This window comes from Haliaeetus albicilla, chromosome 1 (genome assembly GCF_947461875.1).
Source record: "Haliaeetus albicilla chromosome 1, bHalAlb1.1, whole genome shotgun sequence".
Lineage (NCBI taxonomy): Eukaryota > Metazoa > Chordata > Aves > Accipitriformes > Accipitridae > Haliaeetus > Haliaeetus albicilla.
Genome location: NC_091483.1, coordinates 60,626,280 through 60,648,814, shown reverse-complemented (window position 1 = coordinate 60,648,814; position 22,535 = coordinate 60,626,280). Strand labels below are relative to the sequence as shown.

The 22,535-nt window shown below is 35.9% G+C and overlaps 1 protein-coding gene across 6 annotated transcripts in view; it reads right to left on the bottom strand.

The window, feature by feature from the left end:
• Positions 1 to 260: 260 nt before the first annotated feature.
• Positions 261 to 22,535, bottom strand: part of ARAP2 (ArfGAP with RhoGAP domain, ankyrin repeat and PH domain 2) — a 134,390-nt gene continuing 112,115 nt past the window's right edge. For 3 of the 6 annotated variants that reach the window (XM_069792080.1, XM_069792095.1, XM_069792087.1), the window contains 6 exons: positions 20,766 to 20,905; positions 15,799 to 15,881; positions 14,358 to 14,393; positions 13,806 to 13,869; positions 9,178 to 9,309; positions 261 to 3,725 (listed from right to left, as the gene is read on the bottom strand). In XM_069792080.1, coding sequence (XP_069648181.1) covers positions 3,372 to 3,725; positions 9,178 to 9,309; positions 13,806 to 13,869; positions 14,358 to 14,393; positions 15,799 to 15,881; positions 20,766 to 20,905 — 809 coding nt within the window. In that variant the 3' untranslated portion in view covers positions 261 to 3,371. The other 3 variants (XM_069792103.1, XM_069792109.1, XR_011326143.1) reach the window with 3 other exon arrangements.

The window sequence follows — 22,535 nt, the reverse complement described above, 5'->3', positions numbered from 1 at the left end:
ACAATGGTTACACGTCAGTTTTACACCTACAATGATTGCAGAAGTCTAACAAGGGAATGATGAACCTGAGATTTACTGAGATTTTAATCCTAGTCTTTCCACTGCTATAAACCCATACATCAAATATCTGTGTCTCATTTAACTTCATTTTACAGATCAAAAGGTTAGCACCACGTTATTCAACAGCTTTCATATGGAAAGGCATACAGAAGTCTTTTTTTTTTTTTTAAATTTTTATTGATTTTTTTCCCTGAAAAAAACAACAAAAAACAAAACCCATCGCCTATTTTAGAGAAATAACGTTTATTCAAATAATTACCATTTATTCTCTGAAAATTACACTTCCTTTACCATTCTACAACATGGCACAGGAACAATAAAACATCAGCAGCCATTAAGATATTGCAACAAAACACATTCATTCTGCAGGTCTTAAATCAGTCTGAAATGTGTAGTGCAACAATGATATGTCAAGATAATCGGTCCAAAACTTTGACACTTATTTGGAATACTTCATTGCAAATTTAATTTCTACTTTCCCAATTAAATTTTCCTTGGGTTAATAATGTCACCATTCAGTGTGTCTCTGTGGATGCGCATGTAACTGTATGCACATATACACGTATATAGTGTATTTGTGTATGTACACATACAACCCCAAATTTAAATATATTTTAGTAAACATCTTTTCTTCTTGATTTTTAGGGCCTTTTAACAGCAGCCATACAGATACTTTATGTGTGATATGCTTTTGAAATAGAACAAATGTTTCCGTAGACCTTAGATCCAATAAAAATACACAAAACATTTTCTTCACGGACATATTCACTTCAATGCACAAACCCCTTCCATTGCTCCATTTATTCCATTAGTGTAGGGGCTTAAATGATGCATGAGGCTTTCAGCAGCGATGTGAATGTTGTTTTTAAGAATCCAATAAAAAGATAAACAATACCGCAACCATAACTCAATACTGAGAAATATTTCCAAATAAAAGTACAACTGTAAACAGTACATTCAGGTCCAGCCTCAGACAGAAAGTGAAGTAATTTCTCCTGATGAGATCAGGCCCCAATTCAAATCGGCATTTAAGAATGTGCTTATTAACATTAAGCACCAGCTTTAGTCAATACAATTTAAGTTCAGGCTTATATGCTTTCTTGAGCCAGGACCTCAATGATTAGAAGAGGCTCAATTACAAATTAAAGGTAGCAAAACAGTCAATAGTGCACTGGGAAAATTAAAATCTACAAAGTCCTTTCAGTTCTAACAACTGGTCAAATATGGCAAGTGCAAAGTCTGAAAGACTAAACTTGCTTTGTCAGTGCTACATTCCAGAAGAATAAATACAAAATGCTCTAAAATATTTGAGTTTGATCTCATTTTCCCCATACTTCCTAGCAGAGTTGCCAGGTACATTATTTGAGTCATTTGTCTAATTTCTTCAATCAAACAAATTATTTTTCCAATTAAGCTGCTCAATGCAATCAAGAATAGAAGTAAATGATGTGAAGAATGTTATGGCACCTGTGACTACCAAAAATAGAAGAGGGGATAAGTGAGCATACTGCTTCTGTATGGGAAGAAGTTCAGTAGTAAGATAAAGCATCCTCAAAACTATTCGTTAATAAAAATCAAATGTCATTGATGCTGATTAAATTGAATCTTTCCTCTGAAATTTTAAGGAATTAAAAGACTATCTAAACCCATTTCCAATAAACAAGAAATAGTTTAAAATTCTCTCTTCTACCCTAAGGAGTCTGGCCAATTCTAATCAAACTTGAGGAACACTAAAGGCAGGCATCAGTAAGTTCTTAAAAGGCTGGTGAAAATCTGTGGCAGTGTGGCTAATCAGACCACAAAAGGGACAGCAGCAAAATAAAGCAGATGCTGTTATTAATGCCTCCCCTGAAGCAAAGGTGCAGAGTGATCTCATTAGCTCTCTGCTCTGTTGGTCCTGCTGCTTAACCAGACAGCATCTGCAACACCTGGAAACAGCCTCAGCACAGGAGTGCCTTTTGCCCATCCAGCTGTTACGGGACAAAGTAAAAACTGGGATATGCCATGAGAGAGGAGGGAGGCAATCCCATGGGATAAGTGAAGGTGAGATCCACAAAACTGAAGAAAAACAAATAATTTCATTGCTCACATAGGTTTTGTTTTGAAGCCAGATTCCGATTTTTAAATTTAAGGAACTTGGGGCTTAAAAAACAAAGTAGCTGCAGGGTACTACATCATGTATCTTCAGGAACTGCTACATACATACTCAGAATGCAGCACAGGAGGCTGTTGTCTTAACCTTGGGACCTCTCCTCACACTCAGAAGAGCTGTGCTACAGTTGTAGCACAAGCATTTCCTAGTCCCTGCAAACAGCATACTGTTCACCTTTGTCCTCATGGTAAAGTGAGAGGTTAATCTCCTCACCCATTTAGTAACTGGTACATCTTTTTTGAGTGAGTTAGTACCATTCAGATAGATATGTTTGTGTGGGTACCATGTTTTTCGTAAGGAAATTAATTTCTCATGTGAATACTAAGTATTCATCAGATGCCAGCAACCTTGTCAGCACCAAGCAAGCTCTATCCAGTGATAGAAAAGTCTGCCTTTGTCACCCTGAGCTAACCAGGGTCTGTTTATAAAATCACTCCAGCCTGTTGAGCAAAAAGAGATGATGCTACTCTTCCAATTCATATACCCTTTTAAATTACATGTTGCTTTGAAGACTTCTTTTTGCCATCCTCAGTATTCTCTCTCATTGCTTAGATGTCATAATCAGATGTACACCATATAGACACAGTTTTGAGATACAAGAACTAATATGTTCTATCTACTACATTCTCCTCCCTTTTGATTCTTTCACATGCTGCTCCATCAGAAGACAAATCTATGGAAGCAGATACTAATTTTATTCTTAAATACAAAAAAAAACCCATGCAAAAATTTCTTTTTAAAGCAGATATTACTCATTTTTCTAGTGTTAGACAATGAAAAATATTGCAGGCCAACAGTATGAATTTCAGTGTATATTCTCTCCAGTACTTACAAGATGGCACAGAATATAAACAGAGCAAAAGGTTTTTATAGTGCTTAGAATTAATATATCAAACAAAATCTGCAACAAAAAAATAATAGTCAAAACCCCGGTGTCATTGCACTGCACAGGAAAACTTCCAAATTTCAGGAGTTTTACATAATCACTTTTCTCAGTTCAGTCTTAAATTATAACATGTGGCATATGCATGTACAAGATCAACAACTGCATATAAACAAACATATTTCCTCTGCACTGTATAAGCTACAGACATTAAAAAAAGACTACTTTTGCTCAGAAAATACACACACACATATATTAAACTTCAAACTCAGGAAATCAGCTGGAGGTTTCATCATGAAGTGTTCTGTGCTTCTGCAGCACTGTATTTAGTTCCTGAATCACATTTGATGGTAATTTGTTATCTAATTCTGAAACAGTTTTGTTTGGTTTGTTCTTATTTTTCTTCAGTGCCTTATGTCGGTTTTGGTGTAGGTCAGTCATTCCTGCACCTACATCCTCAACAGAGATCAAGCTCCGATGTGTTTTTGCATGATTTCGCACTTTCTCCTCCTTCCATTCCAAACACTGTGCCACAATAGATGCTTTTTCTTTCAAGTTTTTTCTTTCTTCCAGAAAGTCATTTTCATGATGCTCACTGAATTTTGGTTTCCCAGATTGCAGTTCTACATTCTGAGCAAACAAGCAAAGAGAAATAAGGTCATTCACATTCACACAATATTCAATAATATTTAGATTGCAATTTTTGCTCATTAGTTTCACATAACAGTTTAAAAGAAAAATCAATTTTACTCAAGAGCCAAGACAGCACAGTTAGTAGTTTTAAATTCCCACAATTTGTGCTATTATCATTTAGTAAGCATTTTAAGTGAGCATATTTTCTCAATCAGTGATACTTCCGGAAATTACATAAATCTCAGTTAAATGCACCGTGACCATGAAGACATTCATTTTCATATATTCACAGTTTGATTTTGCATTCTACCACAGTAGACTAAATTGTGATGTTTTACAGGAGATCCACATATTCTTAAAAACTCAGAATTTTTAAATTGAACAAATACAACTGAGAATGTTGCAATTTTAATAACTTAATGACTGAGCTACATGAATATAAAAAAGATAATTTTACATGATCACATAAACATTTTCAGCAGCTGTTCAGTACTACCTGATAAATTATAAAGACTGTCTGCTTTTTCAAATTTTGGCTAGCAATTTTAAGTAATATACTGGGAACGCAGATAAAACAACAAACTGATGGCAATGCAACTGTTCCATGTTGGTGGGCTGTTTCAAGTTCTTAAGCTGTAGTAAATGAAAGGTAAATCAAATGCTGCATCTAAATTCGCAACTGGTGTGGCCCATTAGGAGCACATCTGTACAGTCAAAGAAAGTGCTGAGAACCCGACATCCACACTAACACTATTTCAGGGCTCTTGCCTTTTTTTTTTTTTTTTTTTGAATACAATTCAGACTAGCTTTAGCTTTCTCCTACAGGCAGAAGGCCTATTTTCGACTGCAGTGCATTAGATATGCTCCTGCAGAACATCTTCAACTTCAGTTTCATCTGAAAGCAATCCAAGTTCACATGCTCCAGAACCACTCCACAATATGAAACAAAACACAGTAAATGGGAACAACTGGAAGATTTGCTCCTTAAGTGCACTCCAGATCCTAACTAGAACACTCATGTAGATGTATCTAAACTAGCTCCTCTCTAGTGTTTGAATATTTTTTCATGTTTGCATTAACATATATGAGATACCAAGATTTGATGAGACAACTTGCTCATATGCTACGCATTAATAACTCCAAAAAAATCCAGACAAACTGAACAAGTGCCACACAGGAAAGACAAAAAGAATCAAAGTCTCCCTCAGCTTTGAGCATCTTCTAGTAGTCAACAAAGATATCATATGAAAGAAGAATTCCAAGACCTCATTTTCTTTGAGAACTATAAGGCTCTTCCACAAAAGGAATGATCTGCCTACTGCCACACCAACTGAGCAGACAGAATACAGCAAATTCCTCTACCATTATTTGTTTTACAGTGACATTTCTTTCTTCATGAGGACAGCAAACATAAGCCCATTACAAAAAAATGAGTGTTGATGCAGCAAATTATTGCTGTGTAGGAAGAAAAACAGTAAATATTAAATGAGTCTACATTGAAGAGATCTAAGCTATAAAACAAAGTCTAAATTTGTGCAGTCTCTTGAAATTTCACCTGAGCTAGTACCTGTTCAGTAATACAAGACATAAACATTTAGATAATATAAATCATAGTTTTTAAAAGAGCAGAGAAAGGAGTTATTTTATTGATATCACTTTTAGCATTAACAAGGCTGGTATTTCTAGTTGCATCGAGCAACAATGAAAACTACCCATTAATAATGAAGTACCAGTAGCCATGATATGCAAAATAATCAGTCCCACAACAACAATGCACGCAAGAGTTCACACTGCTACATGGGCTGCCACTGGTGCATGCAATGGAGCAGATTTTAGCTTCCCTGAAGACTCTTCTAATTCTACTGCCATCAGTAACAACTGCTACCAGTTTAGTATCTCCTGTTATCACCTAAGCTAGCAAGAAGCATCCTAATATTTAACACGTTCAGCTATATTCAGTAAAAAAAAGTTCAAGGTAACTGAGGAACTGTCCCAATGACTCATGAATGTGGGGAGTTCTGTTCTGCCAAATATTTGAAAAAGCTATAATTTTCCATTTAAAATAATTTCTTTCCATTTAAAATAATGCTCTTGCATGAACAAGAAAACAGTGAGATTATCACCAGTGACTCAGGTTCAATTAATAAACTAATAATAAAAGGACTATCTGTGATAATACCCATGTAATATGTGAAATGTAAATTGTCATGCAGTACCTTTCAGAAAACACAGTAACATACTCCAAGCTATTCACTGTTACTCAGCAAACTAAGATATGAATTACTGGTGAAATTCAGTCAGGAGCAACAATTATCTATTTACAGAATTTTTTACATCATGTTTCAGTTTTGCATCTTTCGAGAAGAAAAATACCAACTACACTTCTGAAATCAGTACAGTTCTGCTAAACTGGGTATAGCAGGAGCCCTTTACATAATGAAAGTAGGAACAGATCAAATACAGCACTCAAACCTAAAGGTTGCCTACTTCTGTGAAACAGTCTTGTATATTGGCACGTAGCCCCTTAACACAGACTACTACTCAACATTTTCAACTTTTAAAGCAGATTCAGTATATTTAAAGCAGATTCAGTATATAAAGAAATCCTAATTCCCAGACATTTGCATTGTAAGAATAATCAAGTGATGGAGCCAAATTCTGTTATTCAAATTAGAGCATTAACAGTTAGAGTTATAAACAGTTTCCCTTATAAATAACATACCAAAATGATGTGTGAACAAAACTGCCACATCAAATTTCTTAATAATATTATTTCTTAGTATTTGATCCACTGCCCACTGTTGGTCACATGCTATAAATTACACTGCTCCATACTGTTCTCCCAATAACACCTAATGTAAAAAGCAACAATTTCATGTTAGAAGCAGCTGTTTGCCTCTAAATTTCAGCCCCTTAATCAAGTAATTGGTGAATAAATTGATAATAATATGTACATCTAACTACATTTTTTCTTTTTCTGCACAACGCCAGCAAAAAAATATGGAGCAGCTCTATCTATTTGCATCCTCCATTATCCCTGTGACATACTGTTCCTTTCAAAATACTACACAGGTATAACCTATTATAAGCCAGTGTGGTATTTGACCATGGCTTGAAAGAAAGTTTTTCCTCATTCCTCAATCTTCCTGTATTTTGAAATAAAATTACAGACTTAATGCAGATATATAGCAATGTATTTGTATTTCAGTTAAATGATTCTATATGAGAACTATGCATAATTTAAATGCACTATCCATGTATGCAACAATTGGTGCAGAAATAATGGAAATCTTATGATTCTGTCTGTTATTAGAAGGATTCTTATTTATACAGTGCTTTCAAACTTTCTGTATTATATATTTATCTTGTTAGCACACAGTAAAACTACTTCCAATAATGGGAAAAAAGAAGACATTCAATAAAGATTCTTTAGCACAAAAATTAATATCAAACTTATTGGTTTCTGGGTATCTTTGAGATGGTTTGGGTTTTTTTCCCCCACTTACCTTCACATCATAAAGATGTTAATTTTTTCACTGTTTGGAAAACTTTCAGTCTCTTTTCCTGCCTATATGAAGATAACTTTGATCAAATTTCTACTACAAGTATATGCATTGGTCTGTAAACAGACCTCCATTTTTCATAAACCAGCATCTTTCAGAAAATGCTTGCTCCTGTTATTACTCTTTCATGCTTTAAAATGGGAGATATTATTGCTTGTTGAAGTACTACAAATCCATGGAAAGACTGAAGGTGTGGTCTCCAAATGGCTGTCTATTGCTTTACTGACTACACTGCTGTACAATATTTCTCCTTAATAAACAATATTTTATACTTACTTTCCACCACTATTTTACTGTTCATTCCAGTTTTGGCTTTCCATGTAAAAAAAGTGTTAGTTTTTATTTTCCATTATATAATCTTCTGTTAACCTTCCCAAGGTATGCAAATACCCTTTGCATAAAACTTCTCTAGATCTAGTCATGGCATAAATAATGAAGACTGTGATCTTCTACTTTTAAGTTTAAATGCAGACTTCCTCTAAGTTGCAGTACAAAACATTAGACTCCTTCCCAATGAGGCACATTATCATCAAAAATAATAAAACAAAATAATCCTAGTACGATAAGGTATTAAGGAATTTAAATAATGAAGTTCAAAATCCAATAAAACCTTTATCCTAGAATGTCTGAATTCGTAGCCATCTCAAAGAATGTATTAGAGATCTCTACTGTACCTGCACAAAGGACAGGTAAGAGACATACCTAAGGGTTATGAAGTTTTTTGAATGACAAGACCTATGATTTACTTTTATCAAAAAAGTTTAAAAATGCAAACATTAGAAGGAACTTATCAAAGGGTTACAAAAACACTTTCTGAGGGAAGGTTAAAACAAAAGGACAAATTAAACAAAATAGGAAAACCGTAATTGCATTCATACTGTATTATACTCATTTAGTAAGGCAAAGCAGAAATGCCCGAAGAAAGTGTAACAAAAGAAAGGTGGAGTTGCCTAATTTAGATAAAGCACTACTACCTTTGCTTTTAGTTTGCTATGGAACTGAGTCAGCTTCACCAATCTGTACCTGAACCACTGTCTCTGTAAGTACTGATAACACATACCATATTATCTACCTTCCCTTCAAAATCTTTTAAAACATGTAAGAAATAATACTGCATACAGTCAAAGAACCAAGCTGTTTTGTTTCCACACTTATTCTCGGCTGCATTCAGATTAGTTACCACTATTATACCACTGCACTGCTGCTTCTCTGCTGCAAGTAAGGCAAGTAAGTCCTCCCCACAGGCATCAGTATCTTTACGTGGATCCCAGAAATTTATCTCAAGCTAGTATGCTAAGGCTGAGACATATCACTAGTGCATGTAATGCAGTGACACAGCTCAGTCTCTGCAAAGAGTTGTAACTAAAGCCTCTTGTTCTTCTTTGAGACTAATAATATTACAACCTAAATGTATCACAGTTAGCTCCATCTGAGCTTTTCCATTACATTCACAAAGCAGATAACTAAAACAGTGCAGTTATTTTAGACAGAAGAAAAGATATGGTAGAATAGGCATGCAGGACAGTTTTCAGGGACCTTATTAAAATAAAACTGTAATAAAGTGCACTGTAATAATGTAATTATATTTCCAAATACTATTTACTTCTAATGAACAATCATTGCTGAAAAAAAACCCCAAACACAAATAAAAATCCACTATTGATTTACTGAACAGCCAAAGAGGTGACCCAAGTTTAGGTCACAATGTTTTTTTACATTAAATTGTCCTAACCATTCCTTTAATGACAAAACAATGAAAAGGATATTGATAACAAGAGCATCTACATTTCATATTTATCCAGCTCTAGGGAGTTCATTATTACTGGACTACTTAACATTACAGCACTGTGGTTAGAAGTTCTACACCGAGTTTAAATCCCACTTACTTCTATACTCCCTCTGATTTTACAAGTGTTCTTCTCCTGATGAATAGGAATTAGTGGTAAGCCTCCGATCTTTGGACTTTTAGTTATAGACTGTTTTCTTGCTTTTCCAGCAGGTGGCCAGGTATCAGCATGCTGAAGAACAAAATGATTCCTTATTTTTGGTGTGGAATTTCATAAATACACAACATTCTTTTGTATGTAAAACTCCCTTGGAAAAAGCTATCTACTGTACAAAACCATGCCCTCCTCCTGTAGGAGAAGGGGGAAAACACTACAATGCTTAAAATTATGTTAATATTTTGTAAGTGCTGCACAATATTGAGTGAACAGAACCAAAATGTCTCTATACAATTTTCATGTATCAAACATCTTCCCTCTGTATTATTATTCCAATTATCTTCTAAAAATAGAAAATATCATCAAACCAGAAACACACATTGTCTTGATTCACAATTTCAAAATTCCACATAAAAATGCTTTCAGGAATCCCAACAAAAGTTTCTGAAATAAAATAAAATTACCCCAATTTGCAAACAAGTGTTTCAAAATTTATATTAATAGTTTAGGAGAAAATAATTGCTTAACCTACAGTAACAACATGTGTTATGCAAAAGGAAATGGCTTTACATTCTGAATGCAACAAAACCACAATCTACAAATGATCGGATCTGGCTTCAATGATAGTCTTTGCTTTAGCTCTACTGAAACAGGTCAGTTTTGGGGAGAACTCCAAAGTGTGAAGCTTCAGAGTGAAAAACATGACTGGGAAGAGAAGGGAAGAAAAAAAAAATCATTAACTGAATATTTCAAATAAAATGTTAAAAACTCTTTCTGTAAGAGGTCTATAATGAACTTTCATTAGCAGATCATGTAGAATTTCACATGTAGAAATTTGAGCACATGTGCTTGAAGCTCACAGAGTCCTCTGGTGATGTTAATGGTAACCAGAGAGATAGCTCTGAGAACAAGGTAGTGTAAGAGTATTTTCCTGAAAAAGCTTCAACATAAGATACTGTGAATCAAAGAGGATGTAGGAGGCTTACAGAAGAATAGTTTCTAAAGCTCGGAGATGAGCACACAAAGCTAAATCAGCACAACTCCAAAGGAAATCGGCAACTGTAAAGGAACCCTAACGAAAGCCATGAATGCTTTATGTAAATATTGGCAAAATACTAATCCAAAGCATCAGTTATAATAAATAGGAAACAAGAAATTCTGTCTGAACATAAGAAAAAAACAACCCTTTTTTACTGTGGGAGTGGTTAAACACTGGAACAAATTGCCCAGAGAGGTTGTGGAGTCTCCAGTTTTTCAAATCTGACTAGACACAGCCCTGAGCAACCTGCTCTAGCTGACCCTGCTTTGAACAGAGGGATTTGACTAGATGATCCCCAGAGGTCCCTTCCAAGTTAAACAATTCTGTCACACTGTCCAAATCTGTAATAGATTTCTTTTCACAGGTGTCAGGATCTTCAGTGTCCTTTATTTTTTTTAATGGTATTCAATCTTCCAAATCCATGAAGTAAGAAGTCTCTTCAAGACTGTATACAAAAATCCAGTTGTGGAGCTGTGATCATACTTGCAGATGGTCTGCAAGTAAAGACAACATTACTACTAAAAAGCCATCAGAATCAGTGATGATTGACTTAGAATAGCAGTCTAGAAATCTGAAGCCCCAATTCCAAATTTAGAAAAAACATTTTATAAATTCACATCTTTATGGAGTAAAAAATTCTCACACGTGGTGCTGACCAGGGTGATGTAAAAGTCTTGTAAGAGTTCTCACCAGTGAACATTAAGAACATTTTCTTCCAATGAAACATTGATAAGGTATTATCTGAAAGGGCAGGTCTTGCCAACCAAAATCAGTTTATTGTGGACCAAGATACAAGACACAGATGCAATTCAGAAAGTGACTGAGAAACTTTAAGTCAGCTTCCAAAGGAAACTGCCTCCCTTAATTCTCAGCAAGCTTAAGGAAACTATCCCTGTCAGTTAAGCAGCCTGATTTCTCTTCTGTGTCTATAACATTTCTTAAAATAGAAGTCTGTGAAAGTACATCAGAAATACCAGCAACGTATTAGGCCACATAACAAATGTATTTATTCATAGTTTTGACCTATCTGCTCAACTGCACCTCATGGTAATATAATGTGCCTCTCTCTAGTTGATCAAAGGCAATGGAACTGGAAGAATATTATTGTATCCGTCTTCATATCAATTAATTACTTCCAACTGTATACTATATATGCTATTAAGTGATTTTGTACAAAACTATTATAAAATTCAAGAATCAAGTTTTAGCCATACTTTTCAGGATGATTTTGCATAAAACTGAAAGAAACAATCATCCTCCTTCAAACTCTCTTAGTATTTACCAGCTTGAAGTACGAGATTAATAACCTCCAGGCTAACTTGATTTTCTGTATCAAAAGTACTTTTGTTACTAATTACAGTGGTACCTGCACTTTGCTATTTATATTCTCTGCACTATTTATACTACAGGAATAAACATTATCAGAACACAGGGGAAAAAAAGGGTAACAATACTACTATTATCTTACCAATATTAATTACCAATAAAGTCTCATTCTGCTCAAGCACTAAGAAGCACAGTAACATAGATTTATCTCCCTCCTAATTGCACTGGATCATTAAATGTCAATGTCTTAACACTTCAAAAACTACTTCACAATATTTTTCAATTTGTAATCTAAGCTATTCCACTGACAAATAAAATGTGCTGCCTTGCAGTCTCTCTAACATAAAGGTGTTCAAATACTGTGATAACAGATAAAGTAAAAGACAAGCTATCCTCCCTAAAGATGGCCTCAATTTGAAAATTTTAACTAGAAATAACCTCAGCTGACATTTACAGTTTTCTGGTTTAGAAATGGGATGATGTCTGCTGCTGCATGATATAAAACATTTGCAGATCTTATAGTATGCTTTAGCAACATAAGCCATTGCGTTCTCAAGGAGATTTTCGCTGTAAAATATATTTAAAGCACTAGATTGTAATAAGAACAATACAGCAAATCTGTATTGTCAGCACTTAATTTGTCATGTAATTCGAAGACTGAAAACATTTCTGCTTTTCAGAATGCTGATTAAAAAAAACAAAAAACGAACACCACAGAAAAAAAACCACTAAAAAAACCCCAAACCCCTCCCAATGTAGCTCATTAGTATTGCTAATTCACTGTACTGTTCCTTCATTAGAAAGAAGTTTAAAGAAAAATATTAATTCACAGCAGGTTTTTTTTTAAATGCACATGAAATGATGTAATTGTTTTTGTTAGAAAAAAATCCTGAACATTGAGCAGTGTCTCTCAGTTTTTTTATCTACATTGTCAGAGGAACGTTCGACATCCCACACTACCTGATCAGAATCCTAACAGATTGCCCTTCTTGTGATTTTACATCAAAAGGACTTCAACAGTTACCAAGCTTCTATGAGTTATTTCTAAGTAGCCTATATCAATAACCTCTGAGCCTATTTGTTGTGACACCGCTCATGTTATGCCCATGAGATGTATGGTAGGACTGGTGGCTGTTTCCATAGAAACTACAATAGTTACTTCAGTTAAGGGAGCTGAATAAGGCAAAAATTTGGAAGTCTTACTTACAAGGCATGCATTATACTTCTAGCACTACTATCTATGAAGGTCAGATTGTGTTTTAGAAAGCCTCTAAGAAGTATGTATTGCAACAGTCTTGTGCCTACTCCACTTCATGTAATACGTAAAGCTCACAGGTAATCATAAATCTAGTGATGTTTATTCACAGTGATATTCCCCAAAGTTCCTTGAACATCACAGGAAAGACAAGAAAAAATCTGACACAAATACAAAATCCTTTTAAAACCTTAAACTATGTTCCAGTCTCCTGTCAGGCTGAATTCTTCCCATCTCTCTTACTCCCACTTCCTCCTACGTAAATATTAAACTCCATTTGCAAGGATGCATTATATGGCACCCAAATGTATACCCTCCTTACTCACAATCTAGTAACAAGCAGATTACTTAATTTAGGATAATGCCTACACAACAAAATTAGTTATCAGTGTTAACTAAGCTAACATGGATACCAGAGAAATACAGCTGTATTGGCACAGCTCTTCAACAGGGCTAGTTCATACCATTATGTTTTTAAACAAGACACCCTTCTTTCATGACTACTTTGCATGCAGCATCCAAACTAGCGAGCAGAGAAATAGCACTGAGGCGTTGTGGCACACAGACATAACCTTTAGGTCAATGGCCAGAATTTCACCCAGAAGAGGTTTATTACTGCAAAGGAAAGGAGTTGTCTTTCTTTAACCAGCTTCTCGACAACAGAGCAGGGGGAAAAAAAAAAAAAAAACCAACAAAACAAAACGATGCCAGAATGCAATATTCTTCTCCCCTGCTCTCAAAGCACTCAGCTTTCATATGAAAATGACATTATAAATAATAGTCTTCATACACTAAGACCCATCTTTTTGCAGTTTTATTACATTGAGTATTACAGAAACTTTAATGGCATTGCAACTTTATCTATAACATATCCATAACACATACATATCATTGTTTAATGGGATTTTCATAACAGCAGTAAAAGTTACATTTCTTTGATCAGATTAGTACCTGTGCAGTAAAAATGCTGATCATCCACTCCATCTGTGCATCTTGTCCATCACAACATATATACCTAGAACACAATATATAATTAACAACAAAACCAACAAAAATTCCTGTTGCAGTTAAACATATTAAAGAACAGGCTTCTAAACAACTTCAAACCGTGCTCACATTCATTTATGAACGCTGTCTATAGTTATTAACACTCCCATAAGAAGATAGGGAAATACAAATACTTCAAATTATCACTTTACGCTAGTCTGAAGACAAGGCACATGCGTCATTTAAAGCATGTGCATAGGTTTAAAATCTATCATTCTAAATTTATGAAAATTGTTTGCTTTATGGCCACAGAAGGGACACAGACACCTAATCCCAGAAGACTACCAAAACATATGAATTAAGACTGTTTAGTTAATAAAGAAAAACATAGCAAAAAGTCAGCATGCAAGCAAAATAATGACTCTTCATTTTCAGACATGTTTCTTTTGAAATTGAACATTTCAACAAACATTAAACACTGAAGTTAAACCAAGCATGTGATTCACGTTTACCTACCACTGGTGCTTTTCAGAAAATACTGCAAGTCCCCAGCTGAAACAAATAAAATTTTCAAAAATTAGTTCCAGAAACTCAAGACAGGGACATATTGCTCAAACTGCAGCAGAGATTCATTACCTTGATATAGTGCTTTTAAGTGTAAGTGTGTGTGTGTGGGGGGGGTAGTTTACAAAGTTTAAGTGTGCACTGCAAATCTAGAATGAAATTGTGGGTTTGATGATGGATTTTACTCATTTTCCTCACAGTTGATTTGCAGGTAATGAACATTCTGTTCTGGACAAAGGGTATAGCCAAACCCTGCAGATGATGGCTAACTACTTGCCTCATTTTGGCTGTGGCTGTACTTTTCTGAAAGCTGCTGGAAGTAGAACTGCTAATATGGTGCCCAGCAAAGAGTCCACTACAGTATGGAAGTCACAGAGGGAAAAGAGGTATACTTGCACTATAAACAGAAGGAATCACATGAGTTTACAGAGATTTTAAAATTACTGAAGAAAAAAAAAGTAGGAGTAGATGCACAATGAAGCCTCCAAGGTGAAAGAAACACAGGCACTCCTGGAGATCCAGAAGAGACTTTGCAAAGTCTGCTTTTGAAAGTAGACTGAAAATAAACCTCAAGCAAAGAACCTACCTGCAAAGACTCATTTACATAATCTTTGTATTCCTATTTTGTACTAATCTCCTACTCATTCTGCACTTAGCTCAAAAAAAAAAAACCACCAACAACTTTTTCTCTAACACAACTAAGCTTTGAAATTTACAGACCTTTTGGGGGAGTTTTGATGTGCCAACTATAAAGGAAAAGTTCAAGCAGATCTGTTTAAAGGCTACAGCCATCTTAGAATCCCCTTGGTATAGGATCCTATGTACATTGTCTCAGTGTCTCAAAGCTTTGACTGAAGAAGTACTGGAAATATCTGAGAAAAACAGGTGTCATTTTTCACTGCTTTTTTCCAGAGACATAGGTACTGATGTTTGTAAAGGGCACTGTAGTCTTCAGCTAGAAAAAACATCAAAATAATAAGGATCCTGAAAAAGGAAAATCCTCTACTGAACAACAAGAACTGTCACTAAAGGCCATGACTGGTTTTCTCTTCTCTCTTTTTTTCTTGGTGCGAAGAAGGTATGTCCACCAATGACATGCAGGACACATACTACAAAACTAAGTGAGCTAGCAGCAAACATATTCACAAGAGATAATACACTTAAGATTAAAAAAAGCCAATCAATAATTTCCTAGCACAGAAGAGTTAACATGGAACACAAAAACAGAGATAGAAACAGAACAAATAATATCATAGACGGTAATTTAATTCAGGATACTTCAGTTAGCTTCTTGACTTTTCCTTGTTCCCCAGTGTTTTATGTTCTCCTTTCTTGACGATGCTACAAGTACCTTGCTACACAGTGTTTAACTTATTTTCTTTTCTATTCTTACTTTGTTGGTGGCTTCATTTTCTTTTTCACGCCAAGATAAAGCTTCAGGGAATTGACAGGCAACACTTTTTCAGGTTTGCTAGCCTGCAAATAAAAATAAGATTCTAATTACCGTATCAGGAATGTGCAAAAGAGAAAATGCCACATGACTGTCTTCACAGTTAGGCTTCTTTCATGGGCTGCACCCCTCTTTTCTAACAGATCATTATGGGTTTTCTCTCTCTTTCCCATTAAAAAGGTGTGCCAATCACTATTACTGGAAGCAGACTAATTAAGAACTTGAGGTCCATGTGAAGTCACAAAACTGTAACACAACTGGAATAATGAAGATGCGGTGGTACAATTCACAGAAGTGGAGTGCTGCAACATATGGACACAAGCTCTTTGAGAGACACAGTCAGGGAAAATAAGGAGTGGGGCTGCCCTCTGTTAAAGGAGCTCTTCTATGGGATGAGCAGTATCATGGTGAGTATTTGCTTCAGATGACCCAATCAGGATAAAAAAAAAGCAAATGAAGCCTTTAAACAACCCAAGGAAGTCTCTGGGTAACAGATCCTGACTCTGATGGGGAAGGCAGGGCTTTTCTCTCCCTGTTATCTTCTGGAATGGCAACACAGCAATACAGCTGATTTCTGGAATGTGTCAGGTATAACTTCTTGACACCAGTACTGGATGGGCCAACAAGGGGTGATGCACAGCTAGATCTGCTATTCACAGACAAGGAAGAACTGGTCAGGAAGATGATAATCAATGGTAGTATTGGCCATAGTTACATGGAATAGTAGAGCTCAAGATCCTGAGGATAAAAAAGATGACAAGTTGGCAGAGGACAGGTCATGGAGATTAGAAGAGCAACATTTGGCTTATTCAAGGAATTGATAGGTGGGTGTGCACAGGAGGAGGCAACTCTGATGGGTAAAGGAGCTCAGGAAAGCTGTCAGGTCTTTAAGGACAGCATCCTCCAAGAACAATAATAGTTCATCCCAATACTCAGGAAAACAAGTAGATTTATCAGGAGACAAGCCCAGGCAAATAGGTAGCTCATGGTGGAGCTCCAATGCAGACAAACAGTATATAGAAGGTGGAAGCAGGGAGAGACTGTGAAGAAAGAAATTTAGAAACACTGCCCAGTACATGTAGATACGGTGTTAGGAAAGTCAAAACTCATTTGGAATTGAGACCTGCTATGGACATTAAGGGTAACATGTAGAGCTTCTACACCGGTATCTTAGTAGTAAAAGGCTGAACAAGGAAAATGTAGAACCAATCCTGAACAGAGAGGGTGAATTAGCAACAGCAGACACAGGTAAGGCTAAGGTAACTCAGTATCTTCTTTGCATCGGTCTTCACACCAGCCAGGTCTCCTAGGCCTCTATGCTTACAGACAGCGTTCAAGAAAGAGAATTACAACTGCACCAGAGGAGCACTGGATCAAGTCAGGAAAGGCTTGAGAGAATTTAAGTCATGCAAGTCCGTTGGATCAGATACACTGCATCCAAGGGTTCTGAGTGTGCTGGCTGACATCCTTGAAAGGCTGCTCTGTGTCGTCTTGGAAGTGTCAGAGATCAAGGGCAATGACTGGTAACTGAAAAAAAGAAAACATTGCATCCATCCTGAATAAAGGCTGAAAAGAGAACTTGAAGAACTAGTTGCCTGCCAGCCTCATTTCAGTCGCTGGGCAAATCCTGGATTGAATTTTCTTGGAGCATGTTTCTGAGCATGTGGAAGAGAAGGTGCTTCTGGAAGCACGGAGCATGACCAACGTGATTAATTTCTACAATAACACTGTAGAAAACTAGATTTGTGGATGAGGGGGGAGTGATGGATGTCATTTACCTCAAGACTTCTCACACTGTCTCCCACAATATTCTTCTACCCAAGTTGGGATGTTACAGCCTGGATGGGTGGACATCTGTATCAATAAAAAGCTAGTTGCACAGACTCAGAGGGTAACGGTTAATCAGACATACTCTAAATTGCTGACCTATGACAAGGAAAGTACTGCAGGGGTCTATCCTGGGACCTGTCCTTTTTAACATCTTCATCAATGGCCTGGAGAAGTCAACCATCCAGTTTGCACAACGACCCAGAGGATCAGCCAATATGCTTTGGGGCAGGGCTGACTGCCAGAGGGACCTATAGAGGACAAAGATATGGGCCAACAGGAATCTTATGAAATTCAACAACGATAAATACCAAGTCCTGCACCAGGGAAGGAAAAAAAACCCTGCAATGACACAGATGGGGAAGGAGCTCTGCTGAGAAGGGCCTGAGGATGCTGGCAGATGGCAAGCTGGGCACAAGCCAGCAGTGTGTCCTGGCAGCAAAGAAGGTCTCCCGGGCTGTGTTAGAAGCACAGCTGATAGGTTGAAGAGAGTGATTTTCCCCCTCTCCTCAGCACTTCTGAGACTGCATCTGCAGTCCTGCATCCAGTTTTGGGCCCCCCCCAATAGAAAAAAAAGAGAATCAATATTCTGGAGTGAGTTCAGCAGAGGCCCACCGGACTGGCTGGGGGCTGGAGCACTTGCCCTGTGAGGAGAGGCTGACCTAACAGCAACCCCCTCAGCATCTACAGGGAAGTTATCAGGAAGACCGAGTGAGGCTCTTCACATTGTAAGAAGACGACTAGATATAAGGACAAACTTTTTCCTATGAGGACAATCAGGTACTGCAACAGGCTGCCCAGAGAGGTTGTGCAGTCTCCATCCTCTGGGGTTTTCAAGACTTGACTGCATCAGGCCCTGAGCCACCTGTTCTGACCTCAGTTGCTAGCCTTGCTGTGAACAGGAAGTTGGACTAGAGATCTCCTGAGGTTCCTTCTTTCCTTGCTCCTTCTTGAACAAACTACCTTTAGCCAACCTACAACAGACATATACTCACTCTAGGTATGAGAACTGAATGTGCCTGGAGGATGAAATGCTGAAAGGAAACAAATTTTCATGTACGCTATTCTACTATAGAACACAACTAACATCTAACACAACACACTAACATCCCTTTAGTACTTTTAGGTCAAGGGTTTTAGCTTTCTATTTAGAAAAAAAAAATACTTAATAGATCTTATAATCCCAGTACATAAAACTACTCCACAGTGTTTACTGTCTTGCACTCTCAATTTCTCCTTCTACAGCTTTCAATCTCTAACGCTCCTGTGTGGGGAAAAAGAGACAGAATCCGAGATGGCATAAACATTTAAGAAAACAAAGAAACACACAACAGTTTTATTGTTGGTGTTCTTGTGTAACTTCCTGCTCAAAGCAACGGTACTGTGAGTATGAAAAAGCACTCCTACAAAACATGCTACTTAGTTAAACAATAGTATACTTTTCACAAAAATGTACCTTAAGTTAGCTATTTGTCTGTGTGTGAGCCTACCTCTTAAAAACAGTACATTAAAGTGGTATGTTATTTCAGTCAATTAGCACAACATTGTAATTTAACATACAGTATCATGGAAACTTTTCACTTTTTGATAATTGCTCTTGAGCAAGAGAAACACTTAACTGAATGTATCTCCACCTGCATATACAAACTTAATTTGCTGTAAATAAGATTTTGTAAATTAATTAGTAAATGCAGTCTTATTAAATACAATTTTCCATATGCAATGTCAAGTTTTCCTATGATTCACTTCTAAATACGACTAAAATTAAACAAAGAGCGGTAGATGAACATCTCTCAAAAAAAAAAAAACAAACAACCCAAACTAACTGATATACACTATTTTGTCAGAATGGTATTTCCATTTGCTTTTTTAAAAAACAAATGTAAAAACCATTTAAAAGTAACACTGTTCAAAACTCCATTGGAGTTGGGGAATTTAATGTTTTATAAATCAGAATGGTTTAAAAAAGCAGATTATAAAGTAGCATAACTATCCTATCATAAACTCTTTCCAAGACACTAATTAAGGTTTTATGGGCATATTAATTTATTCTCACATATGTGCCAATTTGAGTTTTAGCACTAAATTATGAGACACTATTTTTGACATTCTGGGGTCATTCTAATTAAGATTATATCCACAGTATCACAAGACGACACAATATTTCTTTTGCATTAGCTTACTTGAGCAATGGATCTGTCTTCAAAAAAAAGTATTTTATGAAGGTCAGCAAGTATACATCTATATTTGCTGCATAGGCAAAACCAGCAGTCAGCAAAAATTAGAGCACTTCAAACTTTAAGAGTTTTTGTTTTTCTTTTTTAAACCAGAAATTACCAAAACTAAAATGAAAACATAGTTCACAATGCATATTTAGTTTTATACTTTAATACAAGCTGTGTACACTCAAAAACACTCTTTAAAGAAAAGTCCCATGAAATATTTAAAACTGAACCCACCATGCTATTAAGTATGCCTAAATTTGCTTCTGTGGAATTCCGAGGTATATCTAATTATCAATACTAGGTTTTGGAGGACTGAGAATACATCCCAAAACTGCTGTTAGGAAGCAGGGGAACATTTTGCTAGTGTATTGAGAGTTACCGTTTCCTATAATCTCTTTTATCATGACACTTGTAGGTATAAGAACCCTGTTGCTTGTACTTTCTAAAGGCTTTGTGTAAGATACCAAGAATAAACAGCATGCAGCTCACTTAAGTTCCATATTACTTCTACTACTGCTCTCTACAGTAGGTTTTCAAAAAACTTAAGTCACAGTACACGCATTCCTAAACATTGTTTGGTTTTGGGGGTTCTTGGGGGGGGGGGTGGTGTTGTTTTTTTGGGTTTTTTTTTAAGTTTTTAGTAATGCATAATTACAGTAGCTAAATAAGCAACTGACACAAACTCCTTTTACTAAAGCATCTGTGAAATAGTAAGATAAAAACTTGTACTTCAACCCCAGACTCTAGAAGTTGCCATTTAATATCAGAAATGGTGATCTGTTCGCCTTCTCTTTTTTGTACGAAAAAGAAAGCTTAAGCAAGTGCTTAAGAGTTTGGTGCAGAATTTGTCTGTTGTACCTTCATATCCTTATAAAGAAGCAAGTTTCCTTCCCGTAACACAAAATAACGCTCTTGAAATTTGTTTCCGGACAGTAGTTTTGATGGTTCTTCTTTGTACTTCAGATTGCCTGCTTTCATGCTACCTTTCTCACTTTTCTCTATCAAGAAAATAAAAAAGCATTTTGTTAGAAGACTTTACAACACTGGAAGCTGCTAGTTTTTAAGTGCCCTCAGTATTACTGTTTATCAAAAGACTAAAATTACAATTCCACTGATTTGTTATTATGTTATATATCTATATCAAAAATAAAACTAATTACATATAATATATACGTAATTATGTATTACATTTAAATAGATATCTATTAATATATATTATCTATTAATAAGAAAGGTATTCTTAAATATTGATGCCATTATGATATTAATTACTGGGGGAAAAAAAGTCTCCTCTGTTTCACTTCTAGGATAAGATGGAAAGAATCCACCAGCACACTTTAATTAAAAGAATCTTTTCAGACTAGAATGTGCAGTTAAGTCCAAAAGTATGACATGAATACTTTCAATCTCTGTGCTTCAGAGATACAAAAATTTTCCATAAAGATCTGTTTTTGTCATGAGTCTGTCTACATTTTTCTGAGTCAAAATACACACTAACACATTTATTTCATAAACTTAATAAAAAACCCCAAACAATCCTTGCACAAAAAAACCCAAACCAAACCCAAACCACAACTTTGCATTCAGCTTCATAAAGCATTTAAATTAGTACTGAAAAAGCTTTTTTTTAAAAAAAAAATAAATACCAGAACCATTGAAGGTTTTCAATGGTAGAGACTTGATTTTTCAATACATTCCCAGCAATTTAAAATTATAAATAAAATAATATAAAAAAGTATTACTAGTACGTGTAAACTACTGTACCACCACTTCTAGATGTTTTTGGTTTTCCTATTCTGCCCAATATATTTGGGGGGGGAGGGGGGGCGGGGGGCGGGTGTTAACTAGTTTATCAGCTTTTCCCAGCAACGCTACTTTCAAATAGCAAAAACTTCTGACCACTAATTACAGTAATTACCATGCTGATATGACTCATGCATGTAAACTCAAACCAAAACAGCACTTGAACAAAGTAAGCAACAACAGAAGAAAAAAAAAATTCCTACTTGCATCTTATCAAGACTTTATGAAAGAGCACAGACTTCAGCAGAATTCTGAAATATTCATTTCTCCTTGAGGTAACTAGTGCTGGAAGCAGACGGCCAGAGTGAAGAGAGAGCAGCTAGGCAGGAGATGAACTCTTCTCCATTCCAGTCAACACCATTTCACCTTGAAGAGGGAGCCATACTAACAGGGCTAATAATTCCTTTAACTGAAAACACTACAAGCCTACTACTTATGCCATATTTTGGCTTTCACCACCTATTTTCTTTTGCTAAATGTAGGTATTTCCCGTAAGTCACTCACTCACTTAGGAAACACTGAATAAACTTGTTTAGGAGTCCCAGAATAATATCACTGGTTTTATAATATATTAATTTCAAGATAGTTAATAAAACTGTGGTGTAAAAGGAGTACGTGGTGTATGGAGAATAGCACCCTTACCCAACTACTCAACTGGCTTTTTCCATAAAAATTCCACTTAGGATTTGAGCATCTGGTATCAGAACTCATTATTAAGAACCAGCATATAATATAATCTCAAAAAAATAAGAATAAAATGTTTTGAATAAATCAACAATAAAAAGTAACATAAAATAAATTTTCATTTGGTCAGGAAGGACAGGA